Consider the following 17,893-nt stretch of genomic DNA (forward strand, 5'->3'; position numbering starts at 1 on the left):
ACGGAACCCTAGTAAAAATGTAAAATCCATATAACAATGTATGCAGGGGTGCTAATCTAATAGTTTTGCTGACTGCACAAAAGTATTGAATTGCCAATGGTTGGAAGAATGGAATGGTTACTGGGGTGGAATAAAAATCGATTGAAATGCGCCACCAAATGATTGTGTTTTAATGGCGCGTTATAAAACAGTTCTTTAATTAAAAATAGATTCATCGATTTGGTCCTCGTAATGCGACGAAGAAGCCGATTAATGATCATTATAAACAATAAAATTGTGAATTGATTTAGGTACAGTCAAGTGTAAAATGGATGCACACATCATACTCAAAAATATGTCTCATAGCTCTTATGCCAGCGAATTAAGAACTATGGGACATATTTTTGAGTAAGTTATAATATATGCACTCATATTTTTACACTTGACCACTTGTTTTTTAGAAAAAGGTAGGCATTTTACCGCAATCTCACCTGATGGTAAGTGCCGATGCAGTCTAGGATGGAACATGCTTACCTAAAAGATGTCTATTCACCCTCGATTTAAAAAGATCCATGTTATAGTGGACTGGGAATAGATTTGCAGGGAGTAAATTCCACTCCTTAGCCGTTTGCATGATAAAGCTCCAGCGTTTAGTACGAATCAGTGGCAATCACTTAGCTCTCCTACGGTCTTCAATTCCTTTTACTCTTCAATTATTTTCTGATTTTTGAAAAAAAAAAAATATTCACACTTTCGGTAGGAAACTTTTATAAAATCGTTGAATATGTAAATAGATCGTTATTTGAGTACCGGCCATTATGGACGGATTTATTCCTTTGTCGAAATTGAAATTGGCGCAATTGGACGCAAAAAATGCAAATTGGATGAACGGTAGAGATTTAATAATCCTGTAACTGAAAGCCAGGTTTTCAGGCAAAACCCTTTTAAACCTCTGATATTGTTTTCAATCTATGGTATTATCAGTATTATCTCAATGGCTAAATGATTGAGTCACTGCAGCCACTTTGTATAAACCAAATGATTCAAGTGACTCTATGTGTGACATAGAGTTATTAGGCACTTGGTAATCAATCCATGACTTGTAGTAACTAAATAAAAAGCTACGCATTTCTCACAATTCCTTTTTTTCTACAGCCGTCCGCCGAAGACTCCGAAAACCGACCAAAGTCAGCACCAGCACCTCAGTATCGAGCAGCGTGTCTCGGTCTTCCGACCAAGTGATATCCGCTAGTGTGAACCGGCCTAAGATCCGAGGTCGCCCGAGTATAGCCAGTCGGAAGTCGTCGGCTGCTATCGACAATTCTGTCGCCACCGACGACCATAAGGACAAGGATGGCTACAAGGTAACTTATTTATAAGTCGAGTGCGACATTGGGCCAAATTTTAGGAATAGGTTCTCCGAGCAAGTAATATTCTGCAAGTTTAAACCGGCTTAAGATCCGAGGCCGACCGAGCGTAGCTAGCAGTAAGTCGTCGGCTTCTGTAGATAATTCTGTCGCTACCGTCGATCAAAAGGACAAGGATGAATATACTAAAGGTGAACTTTAATAATAAATAAAGTGGTCAAATGAAATGAGGATAGGTCCTCCGACCAGATGATGCCATGCTGAGGTGAGACCATTTTGTGGCACTTTTTCGTTTTTATGTTTCTGTGTTTTGTATAATTTTTCTATTTGTGTGTGCTAACGAATTTTTTTTTTATACTACGTCGGTGGCAAACAAGCATACGGCCCGCCTGATGTTAAGCAGTCTCCGTAGCCTATGTACGCCTGCAACTCCAGAGGAGTTACATGCGCATTGCCGACCCTAACACTCCTCTCCCTCGAGCTCTGGCAACCTTACTCACCGGCAGGAACACAACACTATTAGTAGGGTCTAGTGTTATTTGGCTGCGGTTTTCTGTAAGGTGGAGGTACCTCCCCACATGGGCTCTGCTCTAAATCTGGAATGACATCCGCTGTCCTGTGCCCTACCACACAAAGCGAGATGTCATTCACAGTGCCCATACCTCTCTTTTGGACGTAGTTTAAGGACATACCCGGGTCCCAAAATTCTATTCTATACTATTCTATTCTATGATCTCGAATGCGAAAGCTAAGTCTTCATTAAATAACATTATCAGCTTCTGATCACCATCACTAATTGTACCTATTAAGCAGTTAGTGATGGTAAGGCATAATGGATGCTTAGGCATAAGCCACACTTTAAGTATGCCACCTCGTTCCATTTCTTTCGATTTCATAATTTATCATAAATAAAACACTTACAACAAAAATGCTTGTTAAGTTACCAGAACAGCAAAACCCGTTTCGTCTTTGATTGAACTTATAAACTTCAAACTTGTCTCCAAAACAAGACGTGTATTTAATATTGTCTTCGGTTACCGCGACAGTTACTTATGAAATAAAACTATGAAAAAGGATTATATCGCGTATATTGAATTTATAATACATCCCGACGTTTCGAACCCTTTACAGCGTTCAGGATGTATGTGTGTGTGTGTGTGTGGCGTTAGGGATGTATTATATATTAAATATACGCGATATAATCCGTTCTCATAGTTTTATTTCAAGACGTGTATTTCCAACGAACTCTCAAAGATACAAAGTGCTGTAGTTTTGCTCACATTTTATTAATCGTTATCGCAGATTGTAATACTTTTCCAACATCTATTAGAGGGCTATTAGCTAGAAAACGACAGGATACGCGGAATCACGCTGTTCCGGTAAACGCATTTAGGAAAGTGGTCTTGCTGCGAACTTGCCAGGAAAAGACCATTGCCTTACAAGGACCATGATGCCAACTTACCTTTGCCATCAACTAGCTTCTTACCGCTAGATAATGAACCTAAAGCTGAAGCAATTAGAGTGGTACATGCTTTAGAGAGTTGATACGGTAAGTTGGTGTTTTAGCAAAATGCAACGCGGATGTGTTATGGAGCTTTTTGAGCGTAGAGTTGTTAGCCTTCAACGTGTATTTTGTTTAAGCGTTTGCAGTTTTCAAGAGCTTTATGTTTAAACTCGTTAAGTGTACTTTTGGCTAACTTGTTGTTTTTTGAGAGTGGTAAAACAACAATGCTTTAAGAGGGAAATGTCATTCCGAATTTCACTTGTGTTGAATAATGGTAGACATTGATAGGTTGGTGTTAATTGTTTGGAGACTAGCTTAGTATTTAAATTGTGGTTGAAATAGTGCAAGTTATTTTTTTACACTACTATTCTTTTGATCTGCACTATAATGTGTTTCGTGTGTGTTTCGTGTGTGTTTCGTAAAGTACACTTGAGTGCCCACGAGGACCTATATGACTTGAGTAAATGACAGGTCGTGACAACCCCCTTATGTCCACACACTTTAGATAAAACTACTTTTATACTCGTACAAATGTCAGTTATGTGGAAACTGTCATTCTAATGTGTTGAATCCATTTCATGATATTTATAGACAATTCAAACAAAATGATGCAATTCGTTATAATTTAAAATTTATTTCTGCTGACCATTTATTTTGACGAATGATCTAATTAAATATATCCTTATGTGCTTATTTTATCAACCATGCATTAGCATGTCATTTAAATCGATATTATAATCAAACTAATGTATGCGGAATGTACATAATCGGTAAATAAGTCAGAACCGGTCTGGCTTACCTACAATCATGAACTTGTTATTATTATATATAAGTTTTATTGCTAAACTACTTTTGATTAAAAAACCTTGTCTAATAAAATTATCCAACCAGTGCTTATTTATATCAATAAGGAATAGGTCAACAACGCTATAATGCCTGGTGTTTTGAGCTACGGTCGGCCCTGAATTTAGCAATTACCACGCGTAAATAATATAGGCGAAAAATTTATTTCCTCTTACATATGCGGATACAAAAAATAAGTTTATGGCAAAAATTTAATTTTTGGTACAAGCTTTTATCGCTGACTGTACTTTTCTTTCCACAGGCAACTAATTTTCATCGAGACAATTCTAAAAACCCCAAACACAATTTGGTTGCGTTGTTTTATCACAAAGTTCCTATGACCACCTCCTGTCTCCATCATCAGATCAGCTCGATGGTGCCATAATATTGCATTGTCACCCAACTTACGTATGTATGCAAATTTTCGGCTTCATCGGAAACCGGAAACTGGGTCAAATTTAACTTGCAAAATTTGACTCTTACAAACATGTTACATACATATTACATACATAGGTACATTGCAAGTTAATAAAAAGCTTGTAAAAAAAATACCGTTTCGTCTCTTGTTCGTGATAATAAGAGTCCAAAGCGTCACGTTGCCGGAGGCTTTAAGAAAGTGAGCCGTATATATTGTATTCCGCGCGTATTTTGAGAAGAACTATATCTTCATATCTCGTCTACAATTAAAATTTAAGCATCTTAGGTATACGGCAGACATATAAAAGCTGCATAATGGTATTTATTTATTTTGTTTAGGTATAAGTGCCTAGATATACCAATGTTGCGACGCCCCAAGAAGACAATGTCTATAATGATATAATTTCAATGTAAGTTTCACGAACCCGCCGCCAAAAAGCCGCTCCCAAACAATCAAATCAAAGTTACATGCTGAAATTTTGGCATGTCGTTTGAAAATGAGTGTTACTTTGATTGTATGGTCGCGGCGTTCGTGTGACTCTTAACTAATACTATAATTTATTATAATCCAAGTCATCAAACTGTTCACTTAGTAACATTATATGTGTGTAACGTTATGTGTTCGCAACGCGGAAGTGTTATAGTAACATTATCTTTAAAATTATTTTTCTCCCCCAGATCGTCTGCTACTACACCAACTGGTCCCAATACCGAACCAAACTCGGCAAGTTCACCCCCGAAGACATCCAACCGGACCTCTGCACCCACATCATATTCGCCTTCGGCTGGCTCAAGAAGGGCAAGCTCAGCTCCTTCGAGTCCAACGATGAGACGAAGGACGGAAAGACTGGATTGTATGACAGAATCAATGCGCTGAAGAAGGCTAATCCGAAGTTAAAAACTCTTTTGGCTATTGGTAAGTTTTTGAATAACTATTTATTTAATTAGTAAATAAATAATATTACAGGAATAAAGCTTGTGTTGTTGGTAAGTGACGACGATATACATTTGTGTCGTTTCCAAGTAAAACTTTAGTTTAGTTTCTGTATTTTAGTTTAGTTTCTGTATTCTTTAGCTTGTATTGTAGTAATTACTTTTAGTATTAAGATATGTATAATAACATTAATAACGTGGACATAATTGTCAATCGCTCTCGCAGACTTCCAAGATACAGGCTCAGCCTAGTTTGGAGTCTGACGGATATATCGATACACATGTAAACAACTTTTATGATAATAAACTATTTGTATTTGTATTTGTAAAAAGGTACCTCATTGTCGCTTCCCATAAGGACGCTCTGACAAGTTATTCGTCTGACGTCCGGTCTGGCCTAGTGGGTAGTGACCCTGCCTGCGAAGCCGATGGTCCTGGGTTCGAATCCCGGTAAGGGCATTTATTTGTGTGATGAGGAGCACAGATATTTGTTCCTGAGTCATGGACGTTTCTACGAGTATGTATGTATAAGTATTTGTATAAGTATTATATATATATCGTTGTCAGAGTACCCACAACACAAGCCTTCTTGAGCTTACCGTGGGACTTAGTCAATTTGTGTAAGAATGTCCTATAATCATATTTATTTATTTATTTATTTATTTATTATTCGTATAAAGAAGTAAATTTCGTCTTTATAATAAGCGGCAAAGATATTCATACATTCAGAAGTACTCTATGAGTAACCATAGTTGAAATGAAACAATAAACAATGTCAACGTGGTACCTTTTGATTGAGAACGTCACATTTGTAGGTATGTAAAATCCCCTTCAATCTCAACACTTCATAACGCGAAGTCGGATAGTAAATACTGTACACATCATGTGTGTATAATTATTTGTTAAATATTCCAGTTATTTAAAACCATCGTTGGATTAAATGCTTGCATGTTGAATTCTCGAAAATCCACGAATATCGCATGCCGCATCCACCGCTCCTGAAAATTTCCAGCAAGTTTTCAGAAGGTATTTCGGCATTGTTACGGATATATCTCTAGATAGACTACACAAATGCAAATTCCACGTACTCATGTCAATCGTATCTTCTCGTTGATACTCTGCAAAACACATTCCTTAAAATTTTATTATCCTACTTAATGTTATTTGTATTATTTGTTAAAAGTACTGAAACAATTTGGGGATTACAAACTATTCTCACGCTCACGCTCAGTTCGTTGGAATTTTAAACAATAGCGTAGATTGCATGATAATAGCAGGGAGCGGGTTGTTTGTAAACAAAAAGTTATTTTATGTGTAATATTTATTTTATCTTAAAGTTTCTAAATTCTATTCAACTCATCTAATTCTATTCTATAAACTAAACAAAACACACACACACGTTATGCGAGCCATATCTACTTTGAATAAAATGCTTTTTCATTTCTCATGCTCTGAAAGAGGGTCATTGTTGTTCTAAAAGGTGCGCAGAAAATGATACGTGTCTGCACTAGAGCATTTTACGTTCGAAGTACGACTTTTTTAATTTTTTTACGATACGCAATTGAAATTTGAGTTTAAATGGATTTGTAATAAATTTTTCATTTTGATATTTGACTCTCCATTCCATAAATAACGATACTTTTGTCTGAATTGTTAATTGAAAGTACCCTCAAGAAATACTATAAAAATGTATACTTAGTCATGTTTTAAAAAAAATACATGCATTTTACTTTCCTCGTATTCGAAATGAAAAGTAGAGTGTTTAACTCGGGTGAAAGGCATCATTTCTGCCTCGGACTATTGGCGCTCTCACTGCATTCGAGCGCCAAAATACCTCGGCAGAAATGAGTGCCTTTCGTCCCTTGGTTAACAATCTACTATTTTACTCCCTTCTTTTTTTGCAATCTTTTGTTTCCACTGTTATTGCATGTTAGTTGTACCAATAAGGACATAATTAGATAGAGCGGTACTGTCATAGTAAATTTTGTAACCGCTGTAAATTCACTGCCATCTATCGACATACTTTAAAACTAAAAATGAAGATTTATAAAAATACGTTAAAATGTATTTAAATATGGATAAATGATTTTTTTATTTGCATTAATTATTTTTATATGATTTTGACCCATGTTCTTTCATTGATATGCGTTAAAATTATAAATAACAAACGAAACCGTCAACGTCCTCTATACGAGACTAGGCCAAAACTAGTGGCGCCCTCTGATCGAGAATCAAATTTTCGTGATTTTCGAGGCACGTTTTTTCCTTAGACTGTATCCATCTATTACGGAGTTATATCTATCTTTGGTTTTACTTTTGTGGAAATCTGTTATAGGCTATGTTTTCCATTCACTATGCTATGTATTACTTTTTGTATTGCTGTTGATGCCCCAAATAAATAAATTTATTAACACAAATTACTACGCTGTTCCAGAATATTTTAAACATCTTGGAGAAGGCTTCATTTTTTATTATATTTTATAGATAACAACCAACCATACAACATTAATAACAGTGTGTTACAGAAGATGCGTGTTGCATTATGAGTCAAGAGCATTATCTACGGGTTACTTAAAACAATTGGTCGTTACCAAATTGGAACTTATGGGCTATTAAGCATCAGTATATAGTATTAGAAATGTATAAGGGGTGGCTAAAAAATAAGTCCATTCTTGTTGCTAAGTAGGTTATGGGATTATACTGAGCAACTTTTACTATGGGACCAACCACGAAATGAAAAATAAAATTACCCTCCCATAGAAAATGGATCAGCCAAAATGTATGAAACAGCCAATTTTTTTTTGCGATTTGGGGGTTGGTCCATAGTAAAAGTGGCTCAGTATAATCTTAAAACCTCCCTGGCAGCGGGAATGCACTTATTTTTTAGCCACCGTGTATATCTGTGTACCATGCTAGCCCGGGGCGGTTTCTCGTTACGCCAGTTGGTCAAGTGTGTGAAGATCGTGCTAAGGGTTCCATACAAAGATCCGCTTTATATGCAAATCCGGTGAATCCGACCTTGTTTTCGACTTGCTTTTTTAGCATATCATATTCTCACATTTGAATTCGAGAATAGGAATTCAAAGGAATATTCAAAACAAATATGTTCGTAAATATTCATTTTTGCTTGAAATTTTCACAAATATACCTCACCTACCTACCTATCTAATACATTCTATATTTATTATTAAGGTACTGTTTGGATTCAGACTGTACCAGCGTTAGGTACCTACTGCTGCAGTATTGCGCCGCGACATTGCTGCCGGAAATGTCAAAATTAATGTTGACGTCTGAATTTTTGACATTTGCGGCAGCAATGTCACGCCGCAATCGCCTTTATTTGTGCATCACCAGTGCGCTTATATACTGTCCGCGCGCGAATTCCGTGCACGGCTGGGGAATGTTAGGAATGTTGGGCGTCATGACAGAGTGGTGTCATTTTGTACGTACGGGCGCGGCGCACACCCTCCCACTTCCTCGACCTCCGAATGCACGGAATTGGCGCGCGGACAGTTACTAGGTATTCTTAACGTCGTACTACCTAGTTTGTCATTATGTTTTTTTTTATCCATATACTAACCTAGTTCCTAGGTAATCTATGCTAACCCGTCCCATTCTCAAACTTTGCATAATGCTGTTAAGTAAGCCAATAGCTACGGACAACCAGCGACGCTCTTGGAAAAATAAATATAAGAGTTTGGAAAAAAATTTACCCATCTATCGATATTTTTGGAAGTGTCGATAAAAATTAAAAGGTAAAAATTCTAGGTTATGTTTTTGCAGTAACAATTTATGTGTTGAAATTTAATGACAATACTTTGTTTTTGCTTTGGCCGATAAAGCTCCTAGTAAAATCTATAAATATATACAATGCTATATTAAAAATGCGAAAGTAACTCTGTCTGTCTGTCTGTAACCTATTTATACTTAAACCGCTGAACCGATTCAGATGAAAATTGACACGGAGATAGTTTGAGTACCGGGGAAGGCCATATAGCCCATATATAATATTAATTTTTATCAATCATCATCATTATCCTTCCATGCAGACGAAGCCGCAGAAGCTAGTTTTTCATATTGCTGATTAAGTAACGAGTAAAACAGTTAGATATGTTACTTAAACCGTTAGCACGCGGTTATATAGAGATACAAAATATCAATAAAAAACTATTATGCATTGTAGTGATCGGATTATGAGTTCCACCAAAGAGATTGTTCGGTTAAGTTACAAAGGAGTATTAACGTAACTGTAACTTAAAAAACCCGCAAAGTCGAGCTAGAGAAACACGCATGTAGTCATGCAATTGATTAAATCAATGATAATCAATTGAAAACACTGATAATTTTATTATTCATTGTATTTAAAAATTAAATCGTATGGACGTTAGTTCCGTTGTTAAGTAATATTTCTTCCGTTTGCGTGCGATTTGACCAATTAACTATAATAATGTAAAAACAACCAATTAAAGTTCCGATGATTTTAAATCATTATCTAAGAACTGTGACGTAACGTACATAATTTCATTTTATTGCTACTTTTTTATATATTTTCTGCTACTTAGTTGTTTTTTGTGCGTATTACATCATAAACGAAGTTATATGCAATACAAAGGACTTTACTTCGGCTAATATATAAATAAATACTTCCGCATAGCATATAAGGCACAACTTTTTTCTCTTAGTAGGATCGAAAGGGCTCGTGAGTTTATGAGTAGAAAAAAAACATTCCTCATTGAAAAAAGTGTAGCGTATGCCCAGCCGCAAAAATGCATAGCCACTTTATGAGTTCCATTCATAATGTGTCCATGAAATTTTGCAGCTTCTAGCACAACTTCAAATAAAATGGCCCACAAACGAACTGTAGTCTGATGCAACATATTGATTACATTGCGTTTCTCTATTATTTCTACTTAGTATTGATACTAATATAATACCCACAATAATTAAGCAAATTTTTATTCGTACGTTGTTCGTGAAACCAACGATATCGATAGATCATAATACACCACTATCTCATATTATGCGACCAAGCCACCAAGCTTTTCCCACGCAAGGCACAATCGTCGACATTTTCACCTATTTTCACGGGAATGTGGATAAAAACCACACCCGTTTCCCTAACTAGAGCCGTGGCGTAACCGCCAATTATTCGCTTTGCGAAATCTGTTGCGAGTGTCGACATCGATATTTTTTGTTTCACATCACTTTATAATTGTTTGCTTTGTGGAGAAAACGATTGGTATGTTTGGTTACCTTGGGCGTTAAGAAAGATTCTATTGGACGTGTTGAAAGGTATTGGTTTCAAATAGTATTCGATGTATAAATTGTTTATCTTTTAAGTGGTTTTTTAATCTTAGTACCCATAGTCAAGGTGTTAAATATCGGCAAAGAAAAGTGCCAAAAATATGTACACACTACCTTTTTTTTTATACCACGTCGGTGGCAATCAAGCATACGGCCCGCCTGATGGTTAGCAGTTACCGTAGCCTATGGACGCCTGCAACACCGGAGATATTACACGCGCGTTGCCGACCCTAACACTCCTCTCCCTCGTTGAGCTGAGAACCGATACCTTAATGTATGGGCAATAAAGTCATGCACATATTGTTTTTATTGGACTGGAGGTCCTGGGTTCGAATCCCCCGTAACAAATAAATATGTGTCTATCAGGAATATTTGTTGCTGAGTTAAGAATTTTTTCTTCATAATTATAACAAGTATTTATTTATGTATCCACAACACAAGCCTTATTGAGCTTACCGTGGGACTATTTTGATTTGTGTAGGATTGTCCTATAATATTTATTTGTGTTCAATATAAATGTATATATAATTTGTACGTGATTGTTATCGCAATGTGTTACAATGTGAATGTAAATTAAATTGACCTTTTAGTATCATTTGTATCAGAAAATGGCGTAAATTCCCTATTTTTTCTTGACGTGATATTGATTGAACGTTAAACATTTTTCGTTGGAGGTTATGTAGCTGATGATGCAGTTGTCCAGTAGGTACACTATCAAATAAATACAATTAGGTAAATTTTTGGCTAAATTGTAAAAAAAAATTGCAGCTATCCCTAAAGACTGCTGAAAAACCTGGACAAATTACTAAGCACAGTAAATGTTTTAGGTTAAAAAAATATTGTGTTTTCCATACCATTCCATACCTACCGCAAGGGCGCAGAAAATAAATAGTGCTATTTGTCATCATCAATTTCGTCATAACTTCCTTATTATTATAAATATTACAATGCATTGTGTCACAACAGGCGCTGTGAGGTCTCTGTATTGTACAAACCTCTTGAGCTTAATTTATATAGATCTAAGTGCAAACTTCAATAATAGATTATGCTTAATTATCTCATAATGATGATTCGGATCAAATTAAAATCAATTATTTTTTCCAGGTGGCTGGTCCTTCGGCACCCAGAAGTTCAAGGAGATGTCTGCCTCCCGCTACGCTCGCCAGACCTTCATCTACTCCGCCATACCCTACCTAAGGGACCGCAACTTCGACGGTTTGGACGTGGACTGGGAGTACCCCAAGGGAGGAGATGATAAGAAGAACTTCGTGCTGCTGTTGAAAGGTAGGTTGGAGAATGCCTGTTATAGACGAACAGACAAACACCAGGTGGCTAGTCCTTCAGTGACCAGAAGCTTAAGAAGATTTTTGCCTACTGCTACGCCCGTCAGACGTTCTACTTCGTTATACTCTACCTGAGGAACCGCAACTTAGACGGTTTGGACGTAAGAGCACGGTTAGTTTCACTAGCCTTAGACTGGTTTAGACGTAGACTGGGAGTACCCCAAGGGAGTGGAATACAAGAAAAACTTCGTGCTGCTGTTGAAAGTTAAGTTAGACGCCTGTGGTAGACGGACAGGCATACACCAGATGGCTGGTTCTTTGGTGTCCAATAGTTTAAGAAGATGTCTGCCTTTCGCCGCGCCCGTCAGACCTTATATTCTACCATACCCTACCTGAGATGATAAGAATAACTTCAGGCTGCCGTAGAATGATTTATGGTAGGTTAGAAAACGCCTGTGATAAACGGACTGTGTTGTCATAAGTATCCTTATTTACCTAACCAATTTTGTTAAGCAACAAAAAAATATGTGCAGACCGTTTTTATGGCCGCATTCACTTAGCTAGTTTCTGCTGTTGACTGAACTTAACCTTTTAGGTACCTGTCTTTGATAGCTGCCAGCAATCTTCAGTTTTCATATGTAAATATCATATATTATAAATAGTTATAAAATATTGTCATATGCTGTTCTTGAACAAAGATCAATAAAGGTAATAAGTAGATACCTTATATGCTAAAAGATTTACTGGATATGAATAAGGATTCATTAAACTTTGTATGTATTGTAATTAGTTAATTTATCCTTTTCTTACAAATATATGTCAAAATGACAGATGAAGACAAACTAATTAAGGCTTGTTGCGCTTTTATGAATATATAACGTCATAATTATTTAAATTTACTAGAAATTAATGAAAGTTGGCAATGAGAACTGAAACCGAAGTAAAAATAAATGTACCTACGGAACAAAACAAAGCCAATTTTTCTTAGATATTCGGCCGACTACAAGCCTAGATTATAATTAACGAAAAGGTTTTCTTAGCTAGAAAAACACTTAATAAATAAATAAATAATTAAGAATCGAATTCGTCACACGTGATTTTATTCTAAAATGAGCTAAACAAAAACAACATATTTACATACATTATGTGATTAAAGTTGATTGGTGCTTCTAAATCGGTTTCTGAGTTAAACGTAAACATTAATCTGCTATGTTTAATCAAAACAAATCTACTCGTACAACAGCAACAAAGTCTAAAACCAAAGCAGACAAATAAAAAATTACAGTACATTATTATTTATTTATTGGAAACAATGTAAGTTTACAGCTTAAAACTAATTCACTTACATGCTAGGAGTACAGATATGAGTATGAACATGGAAACTAATTAAAACTAACCTCAACATAAATACTTATAAAAACATGCGCATAAAAATGTCAAAACAAATTCTAATTTCAAATTTACTTACACGCTAGGAAACAAAAAAAAATCGGGTATAATATTAAACAATGTCAATAAAATATACAACATACAAAATAAAATGTCATGACAGTCAATTAAAATTATAAAAATTCAAAAATTTCCTAGCAGTTCTGCACAAATGTGCTAAACGATCGGCGAACATGTCAGCGTCTACATACTGAGTGAGCATTAAATGGAGCAATGATAAAGCACGCGTGGTAGGTGCGTGCCTCGCGTAACACGTGCGAGCGGCCGGCCGCAGCAACACACACGGCCGGCGACGCGGTGCGACCGCCCCGTCTACATCCCGCGGTACCCTCCTAGGCACTAACAACCCTATCCTCTCTAACACCTCTGGGCTAACAACTTGGTGATGAACGATTGAGAGATAGTGCACCAGGAGCAACAACTTCCGCCTTAATTCGAGCGTGTCTAGCCCAACCATCCCCGAGACAAAGATGGAAGGGTAGAGGTACGGGTAATATCCATAGGCTTTTTTATACAACCAGCGTGCAAATTTTCGTTGTATTCTTTCAAGCATTGGGGAATACTTCGCCTTATACGGATCCCAGACAACCGCACCATACTCCAACTTGCTGCGCACGTATGCGTTAAAGAGAATCTTAGCCACTCCAACGTGAAACTGCTTGGATATTCTCTTTACAAATCCTAAGGTTTTACTGGCCTGCTTGCTAATACGAGTGATATGCGAATGGAAGTCGAATTTTTTGTCTAATATTAAACCTAGGTCTCGGATTTCACTAACTTTTTCCAACGAGGAACCCGCCTAACTGTACCCAGTTTGGAGATCAGAACGCTTACGCGAGAAAGTTATCGCCTTACACTTTTTCACGTTAAAGGGAAGTCGATTTCTCTCACTCCACTTGGCAGCAGCATCAATATCAGCTTGCATCGCTGCACTGTCGCTAATACTACGAATACCTAGGAACAGCTTCAGGTCATCGGCGAAAAGAAGACACTTAGCAGCACTGATTGTGTCGGGCAAGTCGTTTATCATGAGGAGAAAAAGAGTGGGCCCTGTAGTACTGCCCTGACTCACACCAGACAGCGTACAGTAGTCACTAGTCAGACAGTACAGTAGTCAGACTGAAATAAAAAAGCGCTTACTTAAAAACATTATTTATTTCCAAACTAGGAGTAAATATTGCCAAATTTGCAGAAAATAAGTAAATCATGCCTTGGATAATAAATACAGATTTTACCTTAAAATGCACTAGAACAAAAATATTTTTATTTTAAATACTTAGCCAAAACACACAGCACTTTAAAATCGTTTCTCGTATCTTACATTCGTCTTGTAACGATTTTATTAGCGAAAATCGACAAGAGCGTTCACGAGTAGTAGTCTAGAAATAAATTAAATTAAATATAATTTATTATCAGGCAACTAAGGCACATACCTAAGATACATACCTTACAAACTGACATACATACAATAATAAAAATCTTAAAAGCTAAAAATTATTTCGGCAGTACATTTTTCTGTTGTGTCGCATTTTCTAAGCCTGGTCCGCCTTTTTAGTGCATATATTATAACTCAGAATGAACAATTCTTTTTTATACATGTTTTATTAATCATCAACGTTTTGTGTTGTAGCTGAATAATTTGTTTTCCATTCTATTCTAATGTGACCTCATTCAGTAGAGTACCTTCAGATAACCGTACGTTTGTTGGTCACAGTTCTGAGAGCTTAGTACCACTGTACTAATGATAGTTATGATAGTTGATTTGTATATCATTACAATCAAATAATCCGCCCTCTGTTTTACTGACACATGTCTCAGGTGTGGTCAACTCTAATTTCTTTTGCTTCCTTAAATAGTTCAATAGGAAGAGTAGTAGGGCGCTTTATCTTGCGTCAATACCCTTAGAATATGCATACTGATTATCGCATTCACTACCAGCGACCCTCTAGGTGGGTTCTCAGTTCGTAGGCTCTTTTCGCTACAAAGCGGAAAATATATGTTATCGGCTACGCTCGTAGTGCGTAGTTCACGCTGACAATGAATGTGTTGAAAAATCCAAAGCTCTTTTATTACCTACAGCTAAACCTCTCTCAAACCCTCTCTGTCCACTAAACTTCACTTTAACCGTATCGGGGAGCGCAATATCTGCTCCCGACGCGGCTAAATATCGGCGACATCGGACATCCCAGGTGCAACGCCGGTTTAGTCCCAAAACGGCTTATGTCTTCAAGAACATCAAGCTACGTACTGCATTCGCTTACAGAGTCAAACGCTCTGGCCGGCCAATGTATGAATGATCTGTAAACTATACGTAGTCTTTCAGCGCGTTTATATTGGATCGATTAACTGAGCTTTGGACTCGCTTACTCTCTGTGCATGGTTGTAATAACAATCTGTTATTACTATAGCTTAGTCTAGTTGACTATTATAAGGAGGACCTTCAGTATAACGGATTCCTAAGGTTCTTTTTACTGGTTTATCTACGACGATTGTTTAAAATAGATGGTAATAGCAATGGTCTTTAAGTCTTTGCTTTTTAAAGGAACTTGCAGCTTGTGGGTGGAATAGATACTCGGTATTTGTTTTTGGAGACGCCTCCGCTAGGACGCTGTATCTGAAATCGTTTTGTTCAATAGTTTTTTAGAGGTGCAGTCAGAGGCTAAGGAAATCTTCTATAAGTAGTAGTTTTACAGTAACAACGAATAACTTTTTGTACAGCGCAATGTAATGATGTAACCTTTGGTACTAAAACCTTTGTCGTAGGTACCTATTTATATAAATTTTTGAATACCCTTCGTACTAGGTTTATTTGTAGGCCATAAATGTTAAAAAAAAGTTTACTTATGTACGTTTGTCATAATTGTCATAAACTTATAAAGGTCTTTATTCATTGATTTTGGCACTCATGTCTCATGTTATCCTTTCGTCTGTTTGATAGGGATCCTGATCACCACACATTTTTTAATCACCTTTTTGTGTTTTTTTTAAGTTTTTTTTTCTGATCTTTACGACATGATCGAGGATTGAACTCACGATTTTATAGTAGTACATAGAAAGGTTTAACACTTTCGAACTTCTTTTAGATTCTGTAGTATGTGTCTGTAAACAGTTGATAAAAATACTGTCTACTAAAGCTGCCTGTTTTTCGCCATAGTTTTATTTATGATATCTTATTTTCTCATACCATTATCATTATTGTTTCAAGTCAGTTAACAAATACATATGTTTTGCAATCCCGTCGGTAATGTAATTAAAACAGTCAAAATGTCACTAGACCGTGATTACAAATCTTAACAAAATGCCAAATTCTGAGCCATTTCATTAAAACCAGTTTACCAATTTCGGATGCAAAGAGTAATTTTATACTGAAACAGGTTCGATAGGATATTATAATTATTTTTATGACTATAGGAAACAGACAGCGAGTAAAAATTTAATATATTATCTTGTTGACCTCACCGAAATCGGTCAAAAGATAAGGAGATATATTCAAATAGTAATTTCTTGTTATCAAACGGTCGATATGATCTGTCAACAGTCAGCAGTGTCTTTTTAACCAGAATCGATACTGTTGATACCTGTTTGCAAAACAAATTCAGCGTACTCCTCTCAACCCCCAAATTTCCCCCTAAAATAATAAATAAGCAATTTTAACACATTTACAGTGTTAGCGGTAGTAAGTAGTTGCTATGGTTTCTGAGTAAAAAGTAAAAAGCATATAACCGATTTGCAAGACCGAAATGATCCCATGAGTACTCTGTAAAATATATTTTTTGTATGGAACACTAAAATTACTATCTGAATAGAGCTCCTGAACGTACTAACAACATTTGTTACCATAAGGTCACTGCCGTCCACTAGGGAAGTGACCGCAATCTATATACCTAACTTTATCGATATTCCTGTGCTTCAGTGCACCTGTCGCTACCATTTTAGTGTTGTAACCAATCGGTAATTTTAATTGCCATCGATTAACCGATATAAAATTTTATTGGTGTGCAATACTTGTTCAATGTAAATGTTTTATTATGGTAGGAGGATTTCGCAATGTGTGCTGTAATTAAGATTTTATTGTGGTGGCTTTGGAAGTATTTTAGAATTCATTCGTTGATGAAGGACGTTTTATTGCTTTAAGTTTTATTATATTTCTCAAGCTTCATTCTTCAGATATAAAAACCAGGTAGTCCTTTAACCTACTAGGCAACTCATCGCATGTTTAAAGTGGGTAGCAAAAACTTTAACTCAAACAGGTCTATCCCTACTTTTCCCCCTAGTCTTCATGGGGCGCGCGGCTTGCCGCCATTGCTCATTCTTTATTCTTGCGAGGCAACGAACGCACGTAAAATCATAATTTTGTTTCAAAGTTAGTGCAGTCGTTATACGATTTATACGAGAATACGACACGTAAGCTGTGGGATTATTCGTTTCGTATTCGTTGTGCAATATATTTGTTATTAAAATTGTTCATCATCCTGGAGGTTAGTCGAGAACTAACACGAAGGAATAAATCATCCTGGGGGTTGGTCGAGAATCAACACGAAGGAATAAATCATCCTGGGGGTTGGTCGTGAACCAACACGAAGGAAAAAATTATCTTGGGGGTTGGTCGTGAACCAACACGATGGAAAGTCTGTTCGTACTTCGAACACCGATTGCGCCCGGGGTTTGGTCGTGAACCAACCAAAGGTTTAATTTAGATCGGACAGCGCGCAACGAAACAAAGGGCCCTAAATAATCATATTGTGTTGTGTTAAAGAGACGAGGGAGGCTTTCTTTTTATTTGGTTTTAGATGGCCCAACAGAAGAAACTCAAG

General features: G+C 36.6%; 1 protein-coding gene across 1 annotated transcript in view; it reads left to right on the forward strand.

The window, feature by feature from the left end:
* The first annotated feature begins 1,134 nt into the window (after positions 1 to 1,134).
* The window catches only part of LOC134744084 (chitotriosidase-1), a 68,938-nt gene continuing 52,179 nt past the window's right edge, over positions 1,135 to 17,893 (forward strand). Inside the window, exons 1-3 of the mRNA XM_063677758.1 lie at positions 1,135 to 1,343; positions 4,789 to 5,026; positions 11,452 to 11,631. Coding sequence (XP_063533828.1) covers positions 11,487 to 11,631 — 145 coding nt within the window. The 5' untranslated portion in view covers positions 1,135 to 1,343; positions 4,789 to 5,026; positions 11,452 to 11,486. The remainder of the gene's footprint in view (positions 1,344 to 4,788; positions 5,027 to 11,451; positions 11,632 to 17,893) is intronic.

The sequence above is a fragment of the Cydia strobilella genome, chromosome 9 (genome assembly GCF_947568885.1).
Source record: "Cydia strobilella chromosome 9, ilCydStro3.1, whole genome shotgun sequence".
NCBI lineage: Eukaryota > Metazoa > Arthropoda > Insecta > Lepidoptera > Tortricidae > Cydia > Cydia strobilella.